The 25,103-nt window shown below is 43.5% G+C and overlaps 2 protein-coding genes across 4 annotated transcripts in view; both read left to right on the forward strand.

Annotated features, from left to right (window-relative positions):
* The window catches only part of DENR (density regulated re-initiation and release factor), a 19,930-nt gene extending 831 nt beyond the window's left edge, over positions 1-19,099 (forward strand). For all 3 annotated transcript variants that reach the window (XM_069081677.1, XM_069081676.1, XM_069081675.1), the window contains exons 2-8: positions 2,123-2,237; positions 14,231-14,250; positions 14,567-14,651; positions 15,988-16,071; positions 17,139-17,255; positions 18,222-18,361; positions 18,791-19,099. In XM_069081677.1, coding sequence (XP_068937778.1) covers positions 2,132-2,237; positions 14,231-14,250; positions 14,567-14,651; positions 15,988-16,071; positions 17,139-17,255; positions 18,222-18,361; positions 18,791-18,835 — 597 coding nt within the window. In that variant the 5' untranslated portion in view covers positions 2,123-2,131 and the 3' untranslated portion in view covers positions 18,836-19,099. The remainder of the gene's footprint in view (positions 1-2,122; positions 2,238-14,230; positions 14,251-14,566; positions 14,652-15,987; positions 16,072-17,138; positions 17,256-18,221; positions 18,362-18,790) is intronic.
* A 156-nt stretch (positions 19,100-19,255) lies between these two features.
* The window catches only part of CCDC62 (coiled-coil domain containing 62), a 57,642-nt gene continuing 51,794 nt past the window's right edge, over positions 19,256-25,103 (forward strand). The window contains exon 1 of the mRNA XM_069081678.1: positions 19,256-20,365. Coding sequence (XP_068937779.1) covers positions 20,339-20,365 — 27 coding nt within the window. The 5' untranslated portion in view covers positions 19,256-20,338. The remainder of the gene's footprint in view (positions 20,366-25,103) is intronic.

Here is a 25,103-nt window from a genome sequence, read left to right on the forward strand (position 1 = left end):
TCACTCATCCTTTCCTCCTTCCCACCCTCTGATGCTTCATTCCCCTCTTAGACAGCCCTCCCCCTTCCCCTTCCTCAGGGCCCTCTGCCTTCCTTCCTCCATCCCCGTCATGGACCTTCGTGCCTCTCACTCCTTCACATCTTCTCATTTACCTTACAGACTCGTTTCTCTTCTCCTACCAAAGTGTACGTTTTCCTTTGGTTTCATGTACTCCCTGCCCTAATAATTTCTGCTCACAGACCACCCTTCTCTTCCTCGTGTTCTCTAGTCCTCCGTTCTGTTGGACCCTCAGGTTGTGCCCTTGTTCCTTATTCCTTCTTATTCTCTCATCCCTTTCTCTCCTTGCACCCCCCTTCTCATTTGTAAAATTAGGGGTTTGGTTGGACAGAAAGGTCTGTAAGGGCCTTTCTGGCTCTGGCTTTAGGATCTGACCTTATCCTTCACACCCTCTGCTTACCTCATTTTCTTCTCTTCTCATTTGTCACAGCCCCCTTTCCTCTTACCCTCTCATCCCCCCTCAGCTCCTGCCCTTCTCTTTATTCTTCAAATTTCCTGGTCCTCTTCACCCTTTTTTTACCCCCATTCTTCCACCTCTTTGGACGTCCTTTCAAGCCTTTCGGGCCCTCACTTTTCTCCCTTCATCCTTCATACGTTATGAAGAATACACTTCATAAAGGCATCTTTCATATGCTCTTCCATGTAATTGGCTCATCCCTCCCATCCTTTGATCCCTTTTCCCCTCCATTCTGGGCTCTCCCTTCCCATCCTCCATCCCCTTTGCCCCTTGCATTTATGCCTCATACTGGCATCCCCGTCAGTCCCTCATAGCCCCTCATCCTTTCTTTCTCCTTTATTCAGATATTCTTTTCCACCTCTCATTGAACAAGTTGTTCAGCCTCTTTAGGGTTTGCTTTCTTCTCTGTCTCTGAGGTTGACGTGCTGTGGTCTTCCATGAGGTCTTATACCCTTAGAGTCTCCCACACTGTGTGTACCTACTTCTTTCCTCTGCATGCTCTTTGACATTCTCTGCAGCTTCTTGTCCTTCTCATACACTCTGTTCTCTGTTAAATGGATTAGATCAGGAGTTTTTAAACTGGGGTCCAGAAATTATTTTTTAATATTTTGGTAAATGCATTTCAACATAATGGTTTCTTTTGTAACCTTATGTATTCTATTATATACTTTTAAAAGTATGGTTCTGAAAAAGGTCCCCTTGGCATCATCAGACTGTCAGAGGGTTCCATGACCCAAGAAAGATCAAGAACCTGTGGGATTAGGTGATCTCTAAATTATATTCAAATGCTAAAATTCTCTGATGCCTTCTCTCTCCTTTTCCCTGCTCCCCACCCCCTTACAGCTTCTTTCTCCCATTTAGTCTAATCAGCTGGTTGTACAGAGGAGGAAGCTGAGGCTTGGAGATGTTCAATGACTTGTCCAAGGTCACCTGGTCCTTGGAGTGGCAGAGTTGGGATTTGGATCCATTCCCTTTGACTCCAGATCCCACCTTTGCCTGGTGTCCCCTCCTGCCTTGCTGGTTGGGCTTGTCCTTTCCGCTCTCTCTTTATGATAACATCCTTATCCATTCTCCTTTTACAGACTGCCTAGACTAAAGAGCTGAAAAGAGCCCAAGAGAACATGTCATCCAGTCTCTTATAAATGAGGGAACTGAGGCCTAGAAAAGGGCAGGGAAACTCTCCTCTTTGCTCTCTGGCTACAGATCTCGGAACATTGCCTCCTTCCTTACTTGGCTGATTTTCCTCCCCTGTCTGGCTCATGCTCGTGTCTTCCTTCTCTTTGCCCCTTCATCCTTCTTGCAGTAATTTGTTTTATGTGGCTGTAGTTTTAAGAGTTAGAGCTGGAAGTCCAGTCTTCTCATTTCGCACATGATACAACAGGCCCAGAGTGGTCAGGTGCCTAGCCCCCTTTATTCTCTCCTCATCCACGTCCTGTTCTGTCTCCTTTTTTTTTAGTGCTATTTTATGAGCCTCGTTACTACAATTTAGTGCTTGATAACCCCTTTGAAATGGATAGAAGTAGGAGGAAAGTGGATTGTTGCTTTTGAGTGTTTGGCGTTCCAAAGGAATTCATCGAAAATCATGAAGATTTTCTTTTTCCCTTCTAGGTTTGTGAGATGGCTACAGACTTTCCTGAGTCCACGGCCCCTGACTGCAAAGGAGATCTGAAGAGCAACCCCAAGCTAGACACAGATTACCCACTTCGAGTCCTTTACTGTGGAGGTAAGTGTTTTCAGTCTGGGTTAGAGCGTTTGTTTCCTTGGTTATTATGATCAGTACTGTTTTTCATTTTTATGTGTCCTAAATTCCTTCAGAATTTTGTATTTTTTATTAAAATCTTCTGCTCAGTTTCTACCAGAATGCCTCAGTTTGATGGCGAGGTAACCCTGGGTCCTCAAATACTGTTCTGGCAGAACATAAACCAAAAAGATTTCAAGCACAATTCCAAAGGTAGATGGACCTACTTGTTAACTGATTTCAGGCAGGTTCATCACCTGCTTGACACCAGGGTGAAGACTATTTCTGCTGTAGCTCACCCGAGGCATAAAAGTAACTGACATTTTCATAGCACTTGTGAGGCTAGAAAACACTTTACCTACATGTCCCATCCGACCTGGCCCGTAGTCCTAGATAGAGGGGGTGCTGCAAGTATCAGCCTCCTTTTACAGATAGGGAAACTGGGCCTAGGAGAGGTCATTCATTGTTCATGGTCCCACCAGAACTTGGGATCTGTGTCTGCGGAAGGAGCACCTGTGCTGGCCCAAGCCAGGATCTTCCAAGCATTGTCATGAAATTAAAATAGTTAATGGATGGAGTTTCTCGTATGTGGACACAAGTCTTTGTATTCTTTTTGCTTTGTGTGTTTTCAGTCTGATATGGAGATATTTGTGAGTGCGATGTGCTTTAGAAGTGTTGTCGCAGTATATAAGAGTGCTGGGCCTGGACTCAGGAAGACCTGAGTTCAAATCCAGCCTCTAGATTCTTACTAGCTGTGTGACCCTGGGCAAGTCACTTCACCCTGTTTGCCTCAGTTTCATCATCTATAAAACAAGTGAGGGAAGGAAATGGCAAACCACTCCAGTATTTTTGCCAAGAAAAGCCCATTTGGGGTCATAAAGAGGCAGATATGACTGAAATGACTGAACAACAGCTCTTTCTAAGGGGACCCAAATTCTGCCAGTCCTGAAAGGCTCCATTCCTCACCTAGGCCCTCACCCTTTCCCTCTGCATTCCTCACACCCCCTGAGTCTACATTCCCCTTTAGACCTTCACCTTTCCTTTCTCCTTCACATCCAAAATTTTTAAGGAATTTAGGACACAGGGAATGAAAAGTTCAGGGAGCCTGGAGTTAATACAGCAGCTGCTGTCAGAAGGGAAGCAGCTTGGGGTGGGAAAAGATCGATTCCCTTAGTGTCCGAAGACTCAGGTCCCACCTCTGCCTCTGCTGCTGCTTCCCTGCTGGGTGAAGGTCCCGTGAGTCTCTGGAAGGTGAGAAGACTTGGACAGCATGGCCTCTAAAGAAGGTGTTGATAGGAAAGTGGCACCCTGCAGAGAGAGGGAGAACCTGTTACCAGCATCCTGCTTTCTGCTTGGGAAAGCCGTGGAAGTGGAGGAGGCAGATCTGAAAAACAGCAAAGATGAGACTGGATGTGCCTATAGTTGAGAAAAAGAGAATTAAAGAAAGGACTCAAAAAATGGGACTAACCCTAAAATGAGGCATCTGGGAAAGGGAGGGAGGGCAAGCTGGTGAATTTGACCTGAAGTGTTTTGCATTTCAAATAACATCTAAGTAGAGAACTCTATTGGCATTTTGAGATTTGGGTGTGGAGGGGTAGATTGGGGAGTCCTGAGTAGTTTGAGGTAAGAGCAGGTGGGACCTAGGATGTGATTAGAGGGAGAACAGCAGAGGGACAGAGCGCTGGGTGGCACTGACCCTCGGGGGAGGCCGGATCTTCAGTGGCTCTGCCAGAGGGGGGCAGTGGGAAGGGACTCTTGAGGTCCTGCAGCAGAGCATCTCGAATCAGTGCTCACATCCAGCCTGTGGTGAGCGACTCAGCGCTAACCCCAGCTGTCTCATTTTCATTCAGCTCAGATGTGGAGCCAGAGTGCCTCCTCCATTGGTTCTAGTTAAATTTGATCCCCCTTCAGCATGTTCCAGATACCTCAAACAGAAAAGAAAGCAGTATGTTTCTTTAGAGATCTCCCTGACTGGGGGATTTCCATTGGAGGACAGTGCTGTCCCACCGGTAGACTCTCTAAATAGAACAATAGGCATTGTGGTCTCTTGGGAACCAGGAAGAGCTGGGCTGTCTCTCTCACACCCTCTGACTGTGTGACTCTGAGCCAGACCTTTAACCTTTCGACAATGCCTGAGCCCCAGAAGGTGCTTAATCAATGCCCCTTCCCTGCCTCTCCCTCTTAGGGACAGGCCTGAATTAGCTGCAGACCTGAATTAACTGGTGAAGGTGGGAGCTCCTCACCTGGGAGTTCACTGTGACAGTAAAATCATTGGTCCAGGCCTGATCCCCATCTCAATTTAGTGACAGTTCACATTTACATGGAGTTTTATGGCTTACACAAAATTTATTTTGTTTGAACCTGACAACAGCTTGTGTGGTAGATGCTATTCTACCTCAGTTTTTAGATGGGGAAACTGAGACTGGGAGAGGTTAGGTGGCTTCTCCAGGGTAATATGAACAAAGGCTGAATTAGAATCCTAATCTTCCTCATTCTGAGCTTGGTGTCAGGTGGAAACTTGAGATAAGGGTAATTTTTTTAAATTCCATTTTTATTCAAGTGGGTTTTTTTTTTTTTTAGTGAATAGAGCACTGGCCCTGGAGTCAGGAGGACCTGAGTTCAAATTTGGCCTCAGACACTTAACACTTACTAGCTGTGTGACCTTGGGCAAGTCACTTAACCCCAATTGCCCTGCCTTCCCCCCTCCAAAAAGCAAAAAAAAAAAAAAATGAAATAAGTTTTTAAAAAATAATTTCGTTTTAGCCTGAGTTGTCTGTGCAGCTGTGCCTCTGTGTGTGTGTGAGTACAAGTGCATGCATATGTGCACGGATGCATAAAACTTGCATAATGTAGAATAATAGGAATAGGGACTAGACCTTTGGCCCCTTCTCAGCAAATTATAGGCTTAAAGCTTTGTCCAGAGCACTGAGAGTTGTGACTGTTTTGCAGGGTTTCAGAGCCAGTGCTTGAACCCAGGACTTTCATCCTAGCTGCTAGGCTGTGTCTCTATTCACTGAGCCAAGCTGCCTCTTCTTTGTAAAATAGTACCCCAGAAAGGGTTACAGATGAGAGGGAAAGACACAGAAGTGAAGGGAGAGCAGCAATCTAATTGGGGGAAAGAGTTTGGATTAATATTGGATATTGTGCTTTGAATATTGGTGGAGTTAGTACAACTACTGTTTGACATTTAAGGGGCTTTTTGTAGCATGAAGTTTTTAAATAGTGGCCATTGTTCTGATACCAGAATATGTTCAGCTTAGTGTGAACATAAAATTACAAAAGCAGTTGTTTCAGTGAGAAGTTAGTGTGTTTAAGTTTGGGTGATTGGATGATAACATGATAGTCCTACAGCTAAGGGCTCTCCAGGGTCACTGTAGACATGATTTATTTCTCAGAATCACATCACTTGAGGGGTAGAAGGGACATCCGTGGTCAAGCCCATGCCCAGATAATCTCTACTCTCCCGTGCTTGGCTAGTGGTCATTCAGGCTCACCTGGAAGGGGAGCTCACTTCCCAAGGGATCCTGGTTTACTTTTGGATGGTGTTAATTGTTGGGAAGTTTTTTGGGGCATCTCTTCTAAATTGATTCCTTTGCTTCCACCCATTGCTTCTGGTTTTGCCTTCAAGGACCAAACAGACTAAGCTGTATCTTTCATCCATGTGACATTTCAAATACTTACGACAGCTTTTGTCCTACTTAGTCTTCTCTTGAGGCTAAACATCCCTAGTTCTTTCCACTGATTTTAAGATGACATGGACCTGAGACCCTTCCCAGCCCTGGTTGCCCTCCTCTCTGCTTTCTCCATCCCATCATTGTCCTTACACTGTCTTGCCTAAAACTGAACACAATATTTGAGGTATGGTTTGACCAGGAGTATAGAGGGATTTTCACCTCCTAATTCCTGAAGCTATGTCTCTCTTAATTCCATCCAATGTTTTTGTCTTATAGCTGCTGTATCACATTAACAATTCATTGAGCTTGTTAGGTCACTAAGACCCACAGGTGTTTTTTCAGACAAACTGTCATCTAAATGTAAATGGTACTTGTGAGGTTGAATTTTTTTTAACTCATGTAAAATTTTATAACTATCCCTATTAAATTTCATCTTACTGGGTTACAGCCTTAAGCTCTACCTTGTCAAAGCATTTTTTAAAACCTGCCTGTGTTGTCCAGTGTGTTAGCAGTCCCATCTTGTCTGAGGATTGGATGAGTATGCCATTTCTGCCTTTATCCAAGTAAACGACAAGATCCCTCGAGTGCTCTATTGGTGATCTCCTCCATAGTTGACATTGAGCCCTCAACTAGAGTCTGACCAATCAGCAAATTACAGATAATCTCAATTCGTTATCTTTTTAATTCACCTACTTTTTGAAACACTAACAATAGATACTTTCCTCAGTGCTTTGCTGAAGTGGAGATAAACAATAGATGGCAATTGCATTCTCACATTTAGTAACTCTGTCCAAAAAAAAAAAGGCTGTTGGGACCTGTACTTGATGAGGCCATGCTGGCTCCTTATAATCGCCACTTCGTTTTCTTTTAAATTTATTTAATGAATTTATTAATCCAAATTGAGTTAATCAAAATCCAATTTAATTGATTCAAATTTAATTAATTAAAGCCTACCTTTTATTTCTTCCTTTTTTGTTTTCTTACTTTATGGAAAAAGAAAAACAAAACACTTAAAACAACTATGCCCAGTCAAGCAAAACAGATTCCCACATTGCCACATGCCAAAAAAAATAGCTTTCAGCCTGCACTCCACAAGGAGATGGGTTCCATGTTTCATCATGAGTCTTCTGGTCAGCCATTTCCTTCAGGGTGTACATTGTATGAATTGTTCTTCTGGCTCTGTTTACTCTGTTCTGCATCATTTCTTACAAGTCTTCCTTTTCTAGACATTGACCAATGGTCTCACTTATGCACCATCCTAGAATTTTTGTAGGAATGGAAGTCAGCTCCCTGGCCTGGAATGTACAAGCACTCCACTTCCCTCTTTGGAAGTGGAGCCACAGCCCCTCTCCATCCCTCTGCTGCTCCTGTGGGCTTCACGTTTTTGTCCAAGACTCTAGTAATCTTTGGGGATTCCTTCTGGCTCCTTTTGAGCTGGTAATCAACCCATGTCTTTTGACTTGAAACCAGATTCTCTTTTCTCTGGGCTGTGCTGCCTCTACTAAAGATGGACAGAATGACATGGCAGTATCCCTTCTGTTGAATCCATAGGAGTTTAGGAGATCCCCAGGAGAACATGTAGAGAGAATTTGAGGGCCTAGGACAGCACTTTGGGGACCTCTCACAGGGAAGTGGTCTGATGAGGGAAATGTCATAATCTAGCAGAGGGGACTGAGGAGAAACGGTCTAGGCAGAGCCGAGAGAGTTGTCAGGAGGCCCAGAAAGGAGAGAGGATCCAGGGAAGGAGCTGCTTGGCAGCGTCAGAAATTAGTGAGGTCAGGAAGAATGAGAACCAAGAAAAGCAGTTAAGAGATTGGTGGTGGTCTTGAAGGAAGCAGTTTTGTTAGGGTGTTGGGAAGTAAGTGAGGAATGGAGGCCAGTTAGTAAAGCCTGCTCTTTCTGGGGTTTCAACTGAAAGAGAGAAGAGCCCAAGGACTGCTATTTGTGTCAAGGGAAAGGTGGTGGGGTTTGGTTTTTTTTTAAGGATTTAGGGAGGACTGGTCGTAGTGTAGGCAGAAGGGGAAGGGTTTTGTCAGTAAGGGGAGAGTAAACAGGAGAGTGACAACCAGGGCAGGCTGCTGGAAGAGGTGGGACCAAGAAGACAAGTTGGGGCGGGCTGGACTTGGGCAGGAAGAAGCCTCAAAGGACTGGAGAAGGAGAAGGGGACATTGGAGGGGGGGAGCGGAGCAGGAGGCTGGGCGGAGAGTCAGCCAGACAGTGATAAAAGGGCCGCGGTCAAGGCTCGAGGGCCTCCTTGAGATAGGTCTGGAGTGGACTCGGAGCACTGCCAGTGATTCCCAGCAGGGATCGGCGTATGTTAGCAGGAGCTGAGGAGGTGAGCCTTGTGGTTTCCTAGGCAAGAGTAACACTGGGATAAATGAATGAAACAAATATATATATATATGGTCGTGACTCCAAGGGGAAGGAAGAAAGCCAGAGTGGGAGACCAGGGAGCAGGCTGCAGAGTAATGTCCGAGGGAGAGATGCAAGGAGAGAAGGCTGTGGTTAAAGAAAGATTTCAGAGTTTTGGCTCATGGAGGGATCATAGCTCTGGCTGATGATGAGATCTGGGTATGACTAGCTTCGTATCTCAGGTGGAATGAAGGTGTAGATGATGGTGGCTGAGGATGTTAAGAAATTGGGAAGCTGTAAGTGTTTGAAGGGATGTGAAAGCATGTCATATGAGGGCAGGGACAGGGAGGGATGTTGTTTGTCCTTTGTTTTCCAAGAGGACCAGTGACATCATGGGGGATGCCTTGATTTGTGTGTGAATTGGATTTAAGTGAGGCAGCCTCGCTTTTCTTCCCAAATCATCACAGTCTAATGGCAGGACAAAAGTCAGGGTAACTGGCTATGGCCCGGGATGCAGTGGCTGACCTTGGTGTCTTCAGTGTCTAACCAAGCTCTAAGCACTCCACGGGCCTGTTTCAGCTGCCTTCACAGATGTTGGAGCAAACTGTTTTCATCTGCCCCTTCTGCCTGGGAAAGTGCTTGGTGTAGACACCCCCAACCCACTCACAGGCTTGAGGCCCATCAGTTCCCTAAGCCTGACTTAGTTCATCTGGTGAGGCAGTTTACTGGGATGTGGCCACTGTGCATGCTACAGCTGCTTGGAGTCACAGGTGACAGTTGGCTGAATCAGGTGAACACCAAAGATGATTGGTCAGCCCTGAAAAGGACTCCACAAGCCCTCATCCAAGAGATGCTACTCTTCCCTGAAGCCCCCATCCACCTCAGGGACAGGGAGGGATACAGTGAGTCAAGTGTACTGAAGTCCTTGAGAAATGAGGGGAAATGAGCCACAAGTTTGTAGTTGACCATAAGCAGGGTCTGAATAGGGTGTTGTAGACAGATGGAATGAAACTCATAGAAGTTCAGGTTTGCACAGTGGTAGGGACAGGAGGAAGGTCTAGAAGTGGCAAAGTGGCAGTAAGAAAGATGTTAAGTCCCTTGAGAGAAGAAGTATCCTCTATCCCTCTCTCACAGTAGCAGGCTGCCTGTCTCACCTTGGACAAGTCACTTAGCTAATCCAGACCCTGGGCTTCTCTTCTCTTAGGTGAATGGGTTGGACAAGATGGCTTCTGAGGTCCTGTCCAGTTCTGGTTCTGGGATCCTCTTTATTCTCCCTCTTGCCGTGCCTCCTCCCAGAAGGGAAAGATAACCATAGTGTAAACTTGGGTAGGGCTGGATTTCGGGATGCTAGGCTGATGGGGAAAGGCCAAGTTCAGCCTAATAGGAAAAATTATTTTGTCCTGTTCCCAAAAATAGTAAAATGAGCAAAATTTGGTTTTTGTCCTTCCTTTTCTGAATGAATCCATTGTTCACCTATTTTGCCTTCTCACCTGCCTCATACTACTTAGTCTCATGCTCCCCCCTCTGCCTGTTTGAAGTCCCTCACCCCCAGGTAGGCTTGCTTTCCCTTTTCGATCCAAATCAACATTCCAAAAGTTCTGGGCTACAGTAGTTTGTACTAAGGTATCAGTATGGCTTAGTCTCAAATAGGGCATTCACATACTGAAAAGGAATTTGTTAGCCCCAAAGCATCTTCAACAGCGGGCTTTTAAGTGTTCCTACTCCCCTTCCACAAGCACAGGAAATCAAGATGGTTTCTGCCTAGCATTCATTCTCCTTTGCTAAGAGGTCCTGCAAGCTACAGGGCCCATATATAATTAATATAAGCCCAATGAAGGTTCATTTATTGCTTAGAGACAGAATGTGCTTGATTTGTGATAGCATCTTTCTAAAGATATGGGGATGAGGCATGTCCTGGAGTTGTCCTTGGACCATTCAGATAGGATCTTGCCAGGCCTTGAGATCATGAATCGTTCTGTGGCCAAAGGTTTCTTCTGGGGGCATTGGGAAGGAACTTTGTAAATTTCTGTTTAAAGAGATTGAATGTCCTGTAGTTTGAAATTACATTACTATATTAGACATGCATACATATATACAAGTTACATATTACACTATACATTATTATCATTCCATTAATGATTACTCTAATAAATGTAAAATGTGCATATGTGATGCAGTGATTTCATCATAAAATCTCTTTGATCTGCTTTTTTACCACCCTTGGGATTATTTGATACTGTCAGTTGCATACATTTTTTTCTCTTTTTTTCTTGGATTGATTTGAGAAGGGACCTGAGTTGCTACCATCACCTTCCCTTTTTAGGGAGAGCCCTGAACCTCATCCTTTCAGGGATTCCTCTTGCTAGAGAGTGGGAAAGGCTTCACCCATATGCTATACAGTGTGTATGGCTGAGGTCATGTTTGAGGAAAAGGAATCAGCCCATGGCCAACCTGGGTTTCTGGGGTCTACCATTTGCTGTTTCTTTGTTGAAGAATGCCTTTTGAGTGAGCTCAGTGTAGCATTCAGAAATGTTAGGGTGAGGCACTGATCACTGCACATATGTGCACTTACTCCAGCCTTAAGAATACTTTCTCAGACACTAGGGGACAGTGTCTACCACAAAGATTTTCCCTTTGCATTATAATTGTAGCTAGAGTAGAAATTTTCTAACATTTTTAGAATAAATATGTTAGAGTAAATATTCCAATTATTTTCTAATACTATTTAAGGTTAGCTCAAAGTATTGGATTAAGCAACGTAATACCAGCTGGTTGCTGATCTAGCTAAACTATGTATGTGGTAGTTATGCTCCTGAATTCTGGAGCTTCTAGGCCAGAAGGCTAAAGGATAGCAATGGGGTCCACATGTTGGACAGACCCAGTGTTAGAATAATAATGAATTGTCATTTCCCAAGCACTGGCAGGAGAAAGACTTGAACTGAATAAAGACAAAGAAATGTGAAGGTGGTTAGTAGACCTTCAGAATTGTAAAGAAAGCCAGAGATTGAATCTGAGGAGGGGAAATCTGGGAAGACTTGGAAAAATTTGAGATAAAAGTTAGGATGAAGGAGTATGTCACAATAATCAGCTGCAGCAGCAGCACCACAGTGGTGGTAATATTGATAGTAAGAATAACAATTAACATTTATATAATGCTTATTGTGTGCCAGGAACTGTGCTAAGAAGCACTTGACAATTATGATTTCATTTGATCTTGAACTAAAGGAGAAAAATGATTTGAAGAGAAGAGGAGGATTCAAGGAGAAGTTAGCTAGACAAGGTTAAAGGTGAGAAAGAATTTAGTTGCTAAGATAATCACTAAGTTCCAAAGAGGTGACCTGCATTTGACATTTACAAGCAGTTTGTCATAGATGTTTTACAGAGTAAGTCCTACAAAAAAAAGATTAGGACTAATATCTAATTTTTAGTAAATATGGAGAGCAGAGAAAATTGGGGAGAATCTGCTTTGGGTGTATGATGTTTGTATTTCTGCTCAAAATGTTGGCTTATTTCTCTCGGAATAGAAGATAATCAGTAAACATTAAGGGCCCACTTTTGTGTCAGGCAGGGTTCTAAGTGTTGAGGATACAAAAAGGGGTAAAAAACAGTCTTTGTCATCAAGGCATTTATAATCTAATGGGAAGATAATATGTAAATATATACAAAATAATCTACATGCAGGATTAAATTAATGGAGGGAAGGCAGCAGAATCAAGAGGGATTGGGGAAGGCTTCCAGTAGAAGGTGGAATTTAAAGGAATCCAGGAGTCAGTAATTGGAGCAGAGGAGAGGGAGGACTTTCCAGTCATGGGAGACAACCAGAGAGAGTGCTCAAAGCTGAGAGATGGGAAATCCTTGTTTGTGGAACAGCCCGGAGGCTGGTGTCACTGGAGAGAACAGTAGGAAGACAAGCCTCCCCCTTCTGATGGGGTTTTTAAAGCTGTAATTGTAGCATTGTCCTTTCCTTCTGCTTCCTCTTTGGGCTACATACACTCTCCCATCTTTCATTTCAGATTCCTACCCCCACCTTCCCTTTTCCCCAATGAAGCCATGTTTCTGTTTGCTTTAGGAACAGTTCTCCTGTGGTGTAGAGGGGCAGTGTCTGCACTTCTCTAGGAGAGAGATTAGATTACCCTGGTAACACCAATAACAATAACAGTCATTAGACTATGGGAGATATACAGATATCACCTACTTGTGCAGTCAGTGCACAATTTCCCCCTTCTTTCTACAATGGTTGGAGTTTTTAACTGCTTGTGGGTGTGCTCACGCTTGCTCCAAGCACCTGGTTAAAATAGTCAATGTTCATTTCAGCTCTGGCAGCCATGTGCACCACTCCTGCCTTCCAGCATTTTCACCTGCCCATCCATTCTTCTGTTTCACTTTGTTTTACCCTTGAATAATTGTTTTACTTCCCTTTTCTTAGCTTGCTTTGTCTTATCAATAACCTTCCCTTTCTGCTTCTTGAGTCTCCCTCCTCAGGAGCTCGTGACTAACCCTTCTTGGTCTTCCTTAATCCCTTTTTATCCTTGATCCTGCTCCTTTTTCAACCCTGAAGTAGAATCTGGGCCTAAAGATCGTCATTCACATTCTGTTCCCCCGTCATCCTTACATGTCCGATCACCCTCTAGGTTACCAGTACAACTGCCTTTTTACTCCATTCTGGTCCTTTTGCTTCTCCTGGATGTACAACAAAGAGGGGAGATAAGAGTGGGTGCTAGCTGATGGTGCAGTATTTGAATGCTTGCTATGTGGAATAAGGGATGGACTTTTTCTGAACATCTCATGAGAGCAGAATGGCAATGTTAGATGGAATTTTCAGAGGCAGATTTAGTTTTGATGAGGAGGAAAATGCCCCGGATGATTTTCTTTCCCAAAGTAGAGCTGACTAATATATGGGAGATAGGCTTCCCTTCAGTAGAGATCTTGAAGCAAAGTCTGCATCTTTCTCTCTTGTCAGGTGTGAAGAGTGAATCTTATTTCAGTATGGCTCTCTTTAGATGGCTCTGAGTTCCTTTCTAACCCTGAAATTCTGTTCAAATTAATAGGGCTCTTGTATATCTTATGAAAACAGAACATGAAGCTTATGGAATTAGCTGGGGAAATCGCATAGAGGGGAATGAAAATCATAACCAGACTAAGAATCAAGAAACACTGTTTTATTATAGTCTTGGTACTGCCACCTGCAGGGTCCCTGGTCAGGTAACCCATGGACAAGTCACTTAAATTTTGTGGGCTGCAGTTTTACCATCTGTAAAATAAGGAGTCTGATTTGATAATTCGTTCATATTATTTCAGCACTGTAGTTCTCTGATCCTGCTTGTCCAGAGATAATGTGAAAGATACAGGAAAACTAATGCATACACATATGTTTATGTATATGTGTATGTTAGAAGAAACAGGAGTTATATTAAATTGGTTCTATACATGTATCTCCGTGAATAGAGGCAGTGAGTGAGGGCTGCCTTTCAATCCGGGAAGCCTCTCTAACTTGTCCTGGTGGGTGGGGGCTCCAACAGTTAGAAAAGGTGCCAATCTGCAGTGTTTCCTAGCAAGGAGCTTCCTTGCTAGGGAGTATCCCTGTACCCCTAAAATCACAGGTCCAGTACCTGGGGACCAAATGTGAGGTGATTTGGCCCGGTTTATCTAACTATTATAGGACATCACACCGACTCCCTTTGGTCTCTGTTAGAGAGAAGAGTTCACTTTAGCTATGTCTGAGGGTCACTGAAATAATTATGACAGTATTTTAGTGGAGAAGACTTATTTCCTGCTCTGTCAGTGGAACTTGGCTTAATTGCTCATTAGACCAAATTTGAGAATGGAACTTTACACTGTTTTCAAACTAATAGAGAAAGCCTTGAAAAATGTTTCATAAAATTCATAAAGGGGAAAGGCCAGGAATGAAATAAACTGAAAGAAAATTAATTCCAATTTTTTTTCTTTCCCCAGTCTGTTCATTACCAACAGAGGTAAGTCTTTTTAATGCTCTTATGCTCTTTTGCTACTGCATTTTCGAGTTGTCTTGTTTATAGAGTAGTCTTAGGAATTTTAAATTTTCTAGAAGATTTTTTTACCTGTCTCTGAACTGTCGTAAGGGAACTGAAACAGCACAATTCTCTTTTGAGTGCTGACTTCCTTTGGGTCTTTCCTGTTGCAATCTAGGTTTTAGGTAGACAAGTGGGGAAGTTACTGTTTCCTCACTAAATTTTAAAATGTAAATTAAAATAATTAAATAATGTGGAGAGTAGACTTTGTAACCATGAAATTTGGTCTTTCTTCCTTCAGTACTGTGAATATATGCCTGATGTTGCTAAATGTAGACAGTGGTTAGAGAAGAATTTTCCAAATGAGTTTGCAAAACTCACTGTAGGTAAGAACTTTTTTCTTTTTCTGTCTTCAAATTTTAGGAGAGAGAGGGGTGTGTGTGTGTGTGTTTGCCACCTTGCAAGTGAAGTCTAATAACTTAGTGGAATAATACCAGACTACCATCCAAACAGACTGTCTAGAAGATATTGTTAAAGTAAAAAATCTGGGCTGAGTATTGTAAAAATTACAATTCAGTAAGGGGTAAACATTTTATAAAATTTTGTTTTTAGTAATTCTGAAGCTTTGCATGGGAACTTTGTAGCTAGGGAAGCACTTGTTCACTATTTCTGATTTTTTTGAAATGGTATATATCAGCCTAATCCAAGTGTGGGGAACCTGTGGCCTTCTAGGTCCTCGGGTGCAACCTGAGTCCATATTTTACATTGGAAGGACAAAAAAGATTTGTCCTTTGAGGACCTAAAGGGCCTCATGTGGCCTTGAGTCTGTAGGTTCCCCACCCCTGGCCTAGTTAGTATAAGAAGGGAAGTTCATGCTTTGACAGGTTAAATGATTTAGGCAGAAATTTAAAAATCATATTCATGACTTCCATCCAGGATTGGGAGAAGTGTGGCTTGGTAGCTGGGGGAGAAGTCTGGGTTAAGTGTCCAACAGGGATGATGCAAACAGTCACTTGCTGTATGTCTGATTGGTGCCCAGCCCTCTTGGGACACGAGTTGTAGCTCACACTGCTGGGATCCTCTCTGCCATCCTCTGTGTTTGGGAAGTGGGGAAAGGGGCAGTGGTGGTTGGGGCACTTGTGTGCTGACCCCTGTGCCTCCTGGGCTCTAGATTCCCAAGTATTCTGTGGGATTTGGGGTGTTAATTACCCATTAAGTAGGACTAGAATCTAATCCCTGTGACCCCAAAATTTAAGTTTGGGACTGTTCTGTTAAGTTTGACGTCTCAGAGAAGCTGCTGTGACATCTGATCATGGCCTTGGGAGCTGCCATGCAAATGACCATCCTTCTTCCTAAAATATTACCTCTGTACAGAGCCTGTACTCTTTTCCCTGCCCGCCCTCAGTCTCTTTTTGGAGAACAAAACACTTCTTCATCAAAGCTGGCTCAGCAAGCATTTACTAAATCCCTGTTCCCCAAGACTTTGCTGATTTGACTCCTCCTGTGGAATCTATGCCTATAACTTGAAGCCATTTGGGAGCTCAAGCATTTATTTGTATTGTCAATAGTAGACTCTTTTTAATGTAGACATAAAGTAAAAACTCCTGCTTTATCCATGGGGTCATTTTGGCCCTTCTGTAGGTACACAGGGGTTGGGGGGGAGGGGGTGTAAATGTGAGAAAAAAAAGGATATTAATGCTTTCACGGTTTTTTTAAATATAGAAAATTCACCTAAACAAGAACCTGGACTTGGGGAAGGCCCGGGAACAGCAGGAGAAGAGGAGGAGAAGAAAAAGCAAAAAAGAGGCAAGCCTAAGGAGGACCCTCATTTGAGTTCATTCTCCATCTGCTGCCTATTCATTGTAGGAGGAAGGGAAATGCAATGACAGCATCTCTAGTTGGGGGGCAGACCTGAGTTCAAATCCGGCCTTAGCCACTTAACACTTAGCGGCTGTGTGACCTTGGGCAAGTCACTTTCCCCCTCCAAAAAGCAAATAAATAAATAAATTAGTCAGGTCAGTGCTGTTGTTTTTTATAGGAATGCATTTTAATTAAAATGTGTATTTTCTCCTTTCAAACTCTTGAGTGTGTGTGGCTGAGAGCTTTTTGGTGTTAACTGCTTTGGAGAATACCTTTGTTTCCAAAATAAGCAAACAACTGAGTGTTAAGATTCCTTTAATATATATAGTCCCACTCACATTTAATAAAAGTTGTCTTGAGTTATTTGTTTCGCTTAAGGCAAAGTAGGTGAGAAAGTAGGTCAAGTCCCTTCTGTTAAAAATAATAGTAGGGGCTGTGGCTTGGGAATAATGTCTGCCTGGTCACTAAGCACAAATGCTGTTGAATGGCTATCACGATTTAACTCTTGTCAATGATTATTTCAGGTTTCATTTATTTTTAAATGATCTGCTTTTTAAATTGAAGGCTCACCTGTTAGTCATAGACTGGAAAGGCACTTTAGAGGTCATGTGGTCCATCATCCCCACCCTTTTCATTTTATGGCTAAGGAAACTGAACTTCAAAGAAAATAATTTCCCCTTATTTAAAACATGGAAAAGACAGGTGAACCTGAGTAAACATTGAAAATCTGCTTAATGGCTGTTTTATGTTAAGGAAGCATTAGCAAAACCCGATAAGTGAGTTCCTAACATAATTCCATTCATCATGGCTTTAAAAATTGGGGTGTTTGTGATAAATTTCCACGTGTATGTGATCACATACAGAATTCTGTAAAAAGGAAAAGAAATTGGAAAACCTCATTCTCCAATAATTTTCTTTAAATAGAAAATTTTAATAATTTTAATTGATACTTTATTTTTGCCTTAAAATAACAAATAACATCGTGTTTTTTTTTTTGTTTTGTTAAAATAAAGGTGGAAGGGGTCAGATAAAACAAAAAAAGAAGACAGTTCCACAAAAGGTTACGATAGCCAAAATTCCCAGAGCGAAGAAGAAATATGTGACAAGAGTGTGTGGCCTTGCAACTTTCGGTAAGTTGGGTTTAAACACACGTCAGAGAACCCAGGGTTGAACTGTAGTCTTACCTGTCAGCTATAAAGAAACCATTACAAGCCTGTATTTTTTTTTCTGAGACTATAAGAAACTGATTTTATAATTCTGGTTTTAAAATCAGAACTTTTTGAGAAATTGGACAAGTCTTTTTGCAGTGGGGGCCATTAGGAATTATTTCCTTCCTTGAGGGTCCGATCAAGGGGAAGTTTAGCTCAGTGTGAGGAGGGCCAGCTAGGATTCCCTTTGAAGCCTACCAATGCTGCTCCTCTGTCCCCTACAGGGTTGGTGGCAAAGGGTTGCAAAATGGCTCATCCCCTCTGTGAGTGGCAGTGGAGGGTGAGGGAAGGCGGGTAGCAGCAGAATGACCTGCCTTCACAACTCCTTCAGTCCCTGGAGGCTTTGAACAAGTAGTGAGACTGGGGTGAAAAATTTAACCAAGGTCTCTTCGTGTGACAACACGGATTGCAAAACAGTGGACTGGACCTCATTATAAATATTAAGGTCTGTTTCTCTGCTGGGAATGTTTCCTCTCTTTTTCCTTTTCAAGAAAGGACAAAGTAAACAAGATACTTATTCCGATTCGGAGTGTATGTAATTGGTTTGTCACTGAAATTTAGTTCGCTCTTACTACATGTATTCTGAATATACACACGTATATTTTTATGTGTGTGTACATCTGGTGTTGCTGTTTTTCAAGTAGTGAGGTTTCACATGACCTTAAAAATGTATCAAATCATAAAAACTGGTTGCCATTGCAACCAGTGATCTCTTTTTAAAAAGAGGAAAATAGAATGCAGTAATTAATACATAGTGAATTAATTAATATGAAAACATAGATAAATTGTTTTTGTGAATTTGAAGTCAGGCTAAATAATGTTAAAAAAATAGAAAAGATTTCTTTGTGACACCCAGTTACATTCTACTCTTTTCTCTTTTTTTGACAGAGATTGACCTTAAAGAAGCACAAAGGTTTTTTGCTCAGAAATTCTCCTGTGGTGCCTCAGTTACAGGGGAGGATGAAATTATCATTCAGGGAGACTTTACAGATGACATTATTGATGTAATTCAGGAGAAGTGGCCAGAGGTGCGTATATGAAGTCCTTTATGCTGGAAGACAGTGGGGCTCAGGGAAAAGAACACTGAACAGTTAATTAGGAAATACAGATTTTCTGCCCCTGACTGACCTTGGGCAGATCACTCCCCTTCCTATGCCCTGTTCCCCAGCCTCCATTCTGTAAAGTAAGAATGTTGTACTCAGTGATTGCTCTAGCTCCCTCCCAGCACTGAAAGGATTTGATTTTACTGGTTGGGTGACCTTGGACAGGTCACCTCCTCATTCCCAGCCATATCCCTGACTCAGTTTTCTCACTTATGAAATGAAGATATTGAACTAGATGACCCCTAAGACTCCTTCCAGCTCTAAATCTTTGATCTCATCACTTAAAAAAAAAAAAAAAACGAATGCCTCAGTTTACTCTAAAACTCAAGAAATATAATAATCTTTGTTTTACAGGTGGATGATGACAGCATTGAGGATCTTGGAGAAGTAAAGAAGTGATTTTAAAAATTTGTCTGTATTTAATGACCTGAAGTTATAGTTGATGTAGCCAAAGGGAGGGAGGCCTTTAAAAATATATATATTTATCCTACAGTAAAACTGTAGACTACCCTTATCCTTGGCATTTCACTGTTCTGTACAAGGCTGCTTGTGTTTTTTCTTTTGTTTTATTTTTTAAATTGCCAAAGTCCAATAAACTGGGGAAATCCATCATGCTTATGCATGAAATAGAGATTTAGTTAAATAAAAAAAATTTTGGTCATATGATACTGACGTTTTTTTTCTCAGAACACTCTAGACTTTTTGTGGGGAGCATTTTAATTCATCTCTTGCTATTTTAACTCGATGTACAATTTTTAAAAAGAATTTGGATGTCTTACTCCCAAAGCTTCTCCCTTAAAGTCTCCAGTGTGTCCGCCTTCCATTGGGCAGAAGGCAGCTTGTAAAAATGTGTTGTGAACTTGACTGGTTACCGACAGGAATCCATTCGTACATTTGTTAAAATGCTCGTTTTCGTTATAGGGCCGTTACGGTTGAAAATTCTTCCCCCTGTCTACAAATAAAGTAAGAATGAGATTGTCCCAAAACTCTAATAACTGTTTGTGCTGAAGTCAGAAGTATCGGTCTGGGGAAGGGCATTTGCAGCGTCTGGGGTTTGCCCAGTAGGAAACCTTCAGTGGTAAATTCAGAGAAGTGTATACGGTTTTTATAGGGGCCCCAAGCCGGGCACGGCCAACGGGAAAGAAGAAATGTTGTCTTTTATGTTGCTATTAAATTTAGCACCCACGGGAAAATGCTGATTGTATTTTTTTTCCATGCAAATTGAAATCCTGAATGTACCGGCCTTTTTATAATTAAGATCTTGGAAGTAATATATAGTGAGGATGTAAATTAAGAAACCAGACCTGTATTACGTGTGCTGCTTAACTACAGCTGCCCAGTTAATCGCGGCCACTGCGCACGCGCGGTGCCGAGCCGGCCCCGGAGGCCTGCGGGAGGACGCGGGACTGATGCGCTCCCGTCTGTACCTGTACTGTCTGAGTCTGTGACATTAAAGTGAAGTCTGATTAACCTTTCTCACAGCCTTACTCGTGACTAAATCCAGCAAACAAGCCTCCCGGAACAGCTGGCGGAAATCCCGCCCACGCGCCCGCTGCCGCATTTCCGAGGCTGGGCTTTCCTAAGCCCCCGTCCTCGAATTCCGCCCAGGGTGTCCTCTGAGGGGGAAAGGCCCAGCCCTGGAAAGGCTGGAGGGGCGGGGCCGCGAGCTCGCATCCCGGGTCCGGGATCTCGTGGGCCGCCAGCTCTCGCGAGAGCCAGGTTCGCCCTCAGGGCCGCGTTTGAGTCGGGAAGGCAGTTTGTGAGTTGGGCAGGTGAACTGGGGGCGCGGCCGCTTGAGGCCGGCCGGTCTAGGGGAGGCAGGCCTATGGAGCTTCCAAGGTGAAGCTCGCCGACTCCGACTTTGTCCCGAGGCGGACGAGAACCACCAAGCTGCGGCCACCTATGAACCCGACCCCATTCTCCCGCATGGTACGTGTGCCGCGGCGCGGCCCCGCTCAGGCCCCGCCTCTCCGCGGCCCCTCCCAGGCGCTCCTCCGAGGTCCCGCCCTGGCGGCCTGGCCCCGCCTCTCCCCGCATCTCCGGGCGTCTCCGTCCGGTCGTCCTAAGCTCTCTTCCGCGCTCCTCTCTTTCGTCCTTTCCGGCCTTCCCAGCTCCCCTTCATCTCGGTTCCTTCCCCGGGAGACTCGCCCCATGTGTCCTCACCCCCCCCCCCCCCGTTAGACTGTAAGCTCCCCGGGCCCTCAGGTGCTTCTGGTCTCACCTCTCAGTGCAGACTCCTTTCCTGGCGCAGGGCAGGTGCTTGGCGAGAGCTTGTTGGTTTGTTGATCTCCTTTCTTCCCCTTTTCTCTTTCCACTTTCTCCTCTCTCTTCTTTCCTTCTATATTTTCTCTGCTCTCTTGGCTCTTCCCTCCCTTGTCGTTTTCCCATCCCTCCTCTCATCTGTCAGTTAACAAGCATTTATTGAGTGCCTTCTGTGTGCGCTGCCTTTTCTCTGCATTAGTTAGTGCATTTCGTTTTTATGTACATTACCCCTCCCCTCACCCAGTGAGTCGTGCCTTTTAACGAAGAAAAAGCATTTAAGAAGTCAACCAAAGTAGCCGCCGCTGCCTGATGGCCCCCGTGATATTCCGGACCACGCCACTCCAAAGAAACAACAGTAGCACATTTCCTCATCTTTTTTCTGTGGTCGTTACAATTGGGCTTTACCTTTGTGTAGCGCTGGACTTAGTTTGGGAGGGGGAGTGAGGCCTTGACTTGTGACTTCATTGGAGTGGGGAACTCCTTGCAAGGAAACTCCCTCCACCAAGGAGGTACACAAGTTGTCCGTGCCTCAGTCTTAGAGAGTTGTTTGAGAGATGAAGTAACTTGCTCCTGGTCAAAAAGCGGAATTTACAATCCAGACCCCTCTTCTTCACCGCTCCCCCCCCATTCTGCTTGCTTTGCAACAATTCATAGGAAGGAGATGGTGTGGTATAATAGAAGGATGCTGCGTTCAGATTTTGCCTTTGATGCTTAGTACGTATGCTTCGTTATTTGTAAAATGAGTGTTGATGGCTTGAGGTTTCTTCCGCCCCGAGTCTCAGATCCTAACTCTTCTGCCCTCTCTTCCCTGTCCCTTTCCTCCTTGAACCCCCCAGTCTTCTCTCTCTGCCAGTTTTCTTTGATGGCTTCTCAGGTTCATGCCATCAGTGGAAGGACTGGGAATGCTTAGTCTGGAAAAGAGAAGACTTGAGGGGAAAGTGTGATGACTATTTTCAAAGAATTCAAAGGGCTCTTGAATGAAGGAAGGTTTTGACTTGCTCTCTTTGACCCTAGGAGCAATGGGGGAAGTAACCAACCTGCTCATTTAATCTGTATCAAAAGGGAAAACCCCCCAAACATTGAGAGCTATTCAAGAATCAAATGGACTGCTTCAGATGGTTCAGGGTGCCCTCTGACTGGAGAGATCTTCGAGTGAAGGTCAGAGAGCCACATGTTGGTGAGATTGTAGAGAAAGATGAATTCTCGTTTGGGCTTTGACTGAGCTTTTCAGTCGGTTTCTTTGAACTCAGATTCTGAGGGCCCTTCCCACAGCAAGCAGGTATTGAATGCTTCTTGACTTGGTTTCCTCCCTGGTCCCTCCTCTCTGTCTGTTCAGATGTTATTTTTTCTGCCTGTTCCTCTTTCTGGTCTGGCTTCTTTTTTTAGTCTGCTTTTTCCCCTCTTCTCTTTCTTGCTTTCCTCTTCTCTCTGTCCTCTTTCTAGTTTTTCCATTTGTCCTTTCCTTTCTATAGTCTTAACTTTCTCTTTCTCCTCCTCTTCTTATTATGCTCACCTCTCTCCTCTCTTATTTCTCTCCTCCATTCACCTGTTGTTATTGTTTTCAATCAATTCAATATTAAGCACCTAATTACTGACAATTCAAGTTTACAAAGTACATTGATTCCTTTGAGCCATTGAGTGTATAAGTACCGTTATCCTTATTTTACAAACTGAGGAAACTGAGGCTCAGAGAAGTGAATGACTTGCTAATGGTCACATAACTAGTAAATGTCAGGGATGGAATTGGAACCTAGATTGCTGACTGTGGCTGCCTTCTAGCTGCCCAGGAGGTACAAAGACCAAAAGAAAGCTGTACTGGCTCTCAAGCAGCTTGTTACATTCTACTGAGTATATGTGTCATGGGTATAGTAAACAGCTGGGGAAAGGAAAAGTCATTTACAGCTGTGGCATTAGGAAAGTCTTCCCTGGGAATGTAGCTTTGGATTCTGTGGAGCTAAAAAGAGTAAATTTCAGGCCTGAGTGGGTGCATAAGTAGAAGTATGTTGGAGGGAAAAAATATTAATACTGTGCTCTACATTTAGGCACAGAAATAATTTATTATCTATTTAGTATCTAAGTCATTTTTAGCTTGGGGGAAAGGGGGAAGGGAAAAGGGGAAGAAGCAAAGAGTGCTATTAATTTTTCTTCTAAAGAACCTAGTGTCCTAAGCCCCGGCTGAATAACCACAAGTTGTTATCTCATTCCCTCAGGGATCACTTTCTCCTCTTTCTTGGAGTTAAACAAAGAGACCTCCTCCCTTCTATCTTTATCTTAATCCTTAGGAGAAAAGGAAGGGATAGGGAAAGAGAATAAACATTTATTTAGGCTTACTATGAGCCACTATTATCTCTTTTGAGTTTTACACTGGGAGGGAAGTGGGGGATCCTATTAGGATCGCCATTTTACAGTTAAGGAAACTAGGGTAGGCAGAAATTAAATAACTTGTCCAGGGTTACATGACAAGTACTTGTCTGAGGTATAATTTGAATTCTGGTCTTACTGACTCTAGGTTCAGAGTTCTCTATCCATTGATGCCACCTAGCTACATTGGGATATCTTAGTCACTTCCTGGTAGGGAAGAGCTCTCTTCTAGACAAGAGTTAATGTGGTTAATTAATACAACTTAGCTAGATGGCTGTGGATGGAGTATTAGGCCTGGAGTCCAAAAGACTTAGCTTCTTGAGTTCAAATCCAGCCTCACTTACTAGCGGTGTGACCCTGGGCAAGTCACTTCACCCTATTTGCCTCAGTTTCCACATCTGTAAAATGAGCTGGAGAAGGAAATGGCAAGCCCTTCCAGTATCTCTGCCAAGAAAACCCCAAATGGGGTCACAGAGTCTGACATGACCGAACAACAACAGCCACATAGTTGAACATTCAGTGTTGCCTTTTGAACAATTCTATTGAAGTAATAGTAATAGTCATTTAATTAAGATAAGCATAATATGATGCTTGGTTGTGCCTGACTTTAAAAATTAAATTTAGAGTTGTGGTAAACATATTTTTAGCCCTGAAAACTATTAGCAGATAAAAACTCTTGCTAAGTGGCGGAGCCAAGATGGTGGAGTAGAACCACAAACCTGACATACGTTCCTGCTCCAATTACTTCCAATACATGTAAAAAATGACTCTAAACAAATTTTAGAGCTACAGAACCCACAAAGTGACAGAGAGAAACAAATCTCCCACTGAAAGAGGCCAGGCAGGCCAGCAAGAAGGGTCTATTGCACCAAGCTGGGAGCTGAGTGCAGTACCCCCCCCCCAGGAGCTTGCAGGTTTTAGCCCCAGGGCAGCCTTGACCAGCTGCGGCTTGAGCAGACTTAAGGAGAGTGAATCATCAGTAGCTGTGGCAATTTCCAGACTTCTAAACGCATAAACTGCAAAGACAAAGTAAAAGGTCAGTGCAGAACTCTGTTGGAACAGGGGGGGACTGAAGAGCATGGTCCAGCCCCTGCCCCCAGGGTGAGAAGCAACAGAAGGCATGGGCTGTGCAGCTGCTGCCAAATGGCTGCTTCCAAGCTCCTGGCCTGCAGATTGTAGGGGGACGAAGTGACCATTCAGAGGGTAATCACTCTTGCTTTAACCTGCTTGGATCTGGATCGTGGTCTTGTGCAGTAGTCCTGGGGTGTGTGACCAGTGAGCCAGAGCTTTGGGGGGCTGTAGAGAGGGCACCCTCCTAATAGCTCTAGCAGCTGCAAGAATCCCAGCAATTTGGGACATAGCTCTCTCCATTCTGGAAGCAGAGTTCTACCTTGGCAAAGTGCTCAAAAGTCAGGTAACTGGCTGCCAATATGAGCTAGCAACAGAAGCACAAACAGACCATAGAATCCTTTTTTGGGGACAAAAAGGATCAAGGCTTTATGAAGCAGGAGGAAGACAGTGAAGTCAGAACTCCTGCATCAAAAGCCTCCAAGAAAAATATGAGTTGGTTACAGATCATGGAGGAGCTCAGGAAGGATTTTGAAAATCAAGTAAGAGAAGTGGAGGAAAAATTGGGAAGAGAAATGAGGATGATGCAAGACAATCATGAAAAGTGAACAGCCTGCTAAAGGAGACCCAAAAATACACTGAAGAAAATAACACCTTAAAAAACAGACTAACTCAAATGGCAAAAGAGGCCCAAAAAGCCAATGAGTAGAAGAATGCCTTAAAAAGTTGAATTTGCCAAATGGAAAAAATTTCAAAAACTCATGAAGAGAATAACTCCTTCAGAATTAGAGTGGAGCAATTGGAAGCTAACACATTTATGAGAAATCAAGATACTATCAAACAGATCCAAACAAATGAAAGAATAGAAGGCAATGTGAAATATCTCATTGGGAAAACCACTGACCTGGAAAATAGATCCAGGAGAGATAATTTAAAAATTATTGGACTACCTGAAAGCCATGATCAAAAAAAGAGT

Source organism: Petaurus breviceps, unplaced genomic scaffold, assembly GCF_028583685.1.
Source record: "Petaurus breviceps papuanus isolate PSGF00001 unplaced genomic scaffold, PetGlider_PUasm1.0 99, whole genome shotgun sequence".
NCBI classification, from domain to species: domain Eukaryota; kingdom Metazoa; phylum Chordata; class Mammalia; order Diprotodontia; family Petauridae; genus Petaurus; species Petaurus breviceps.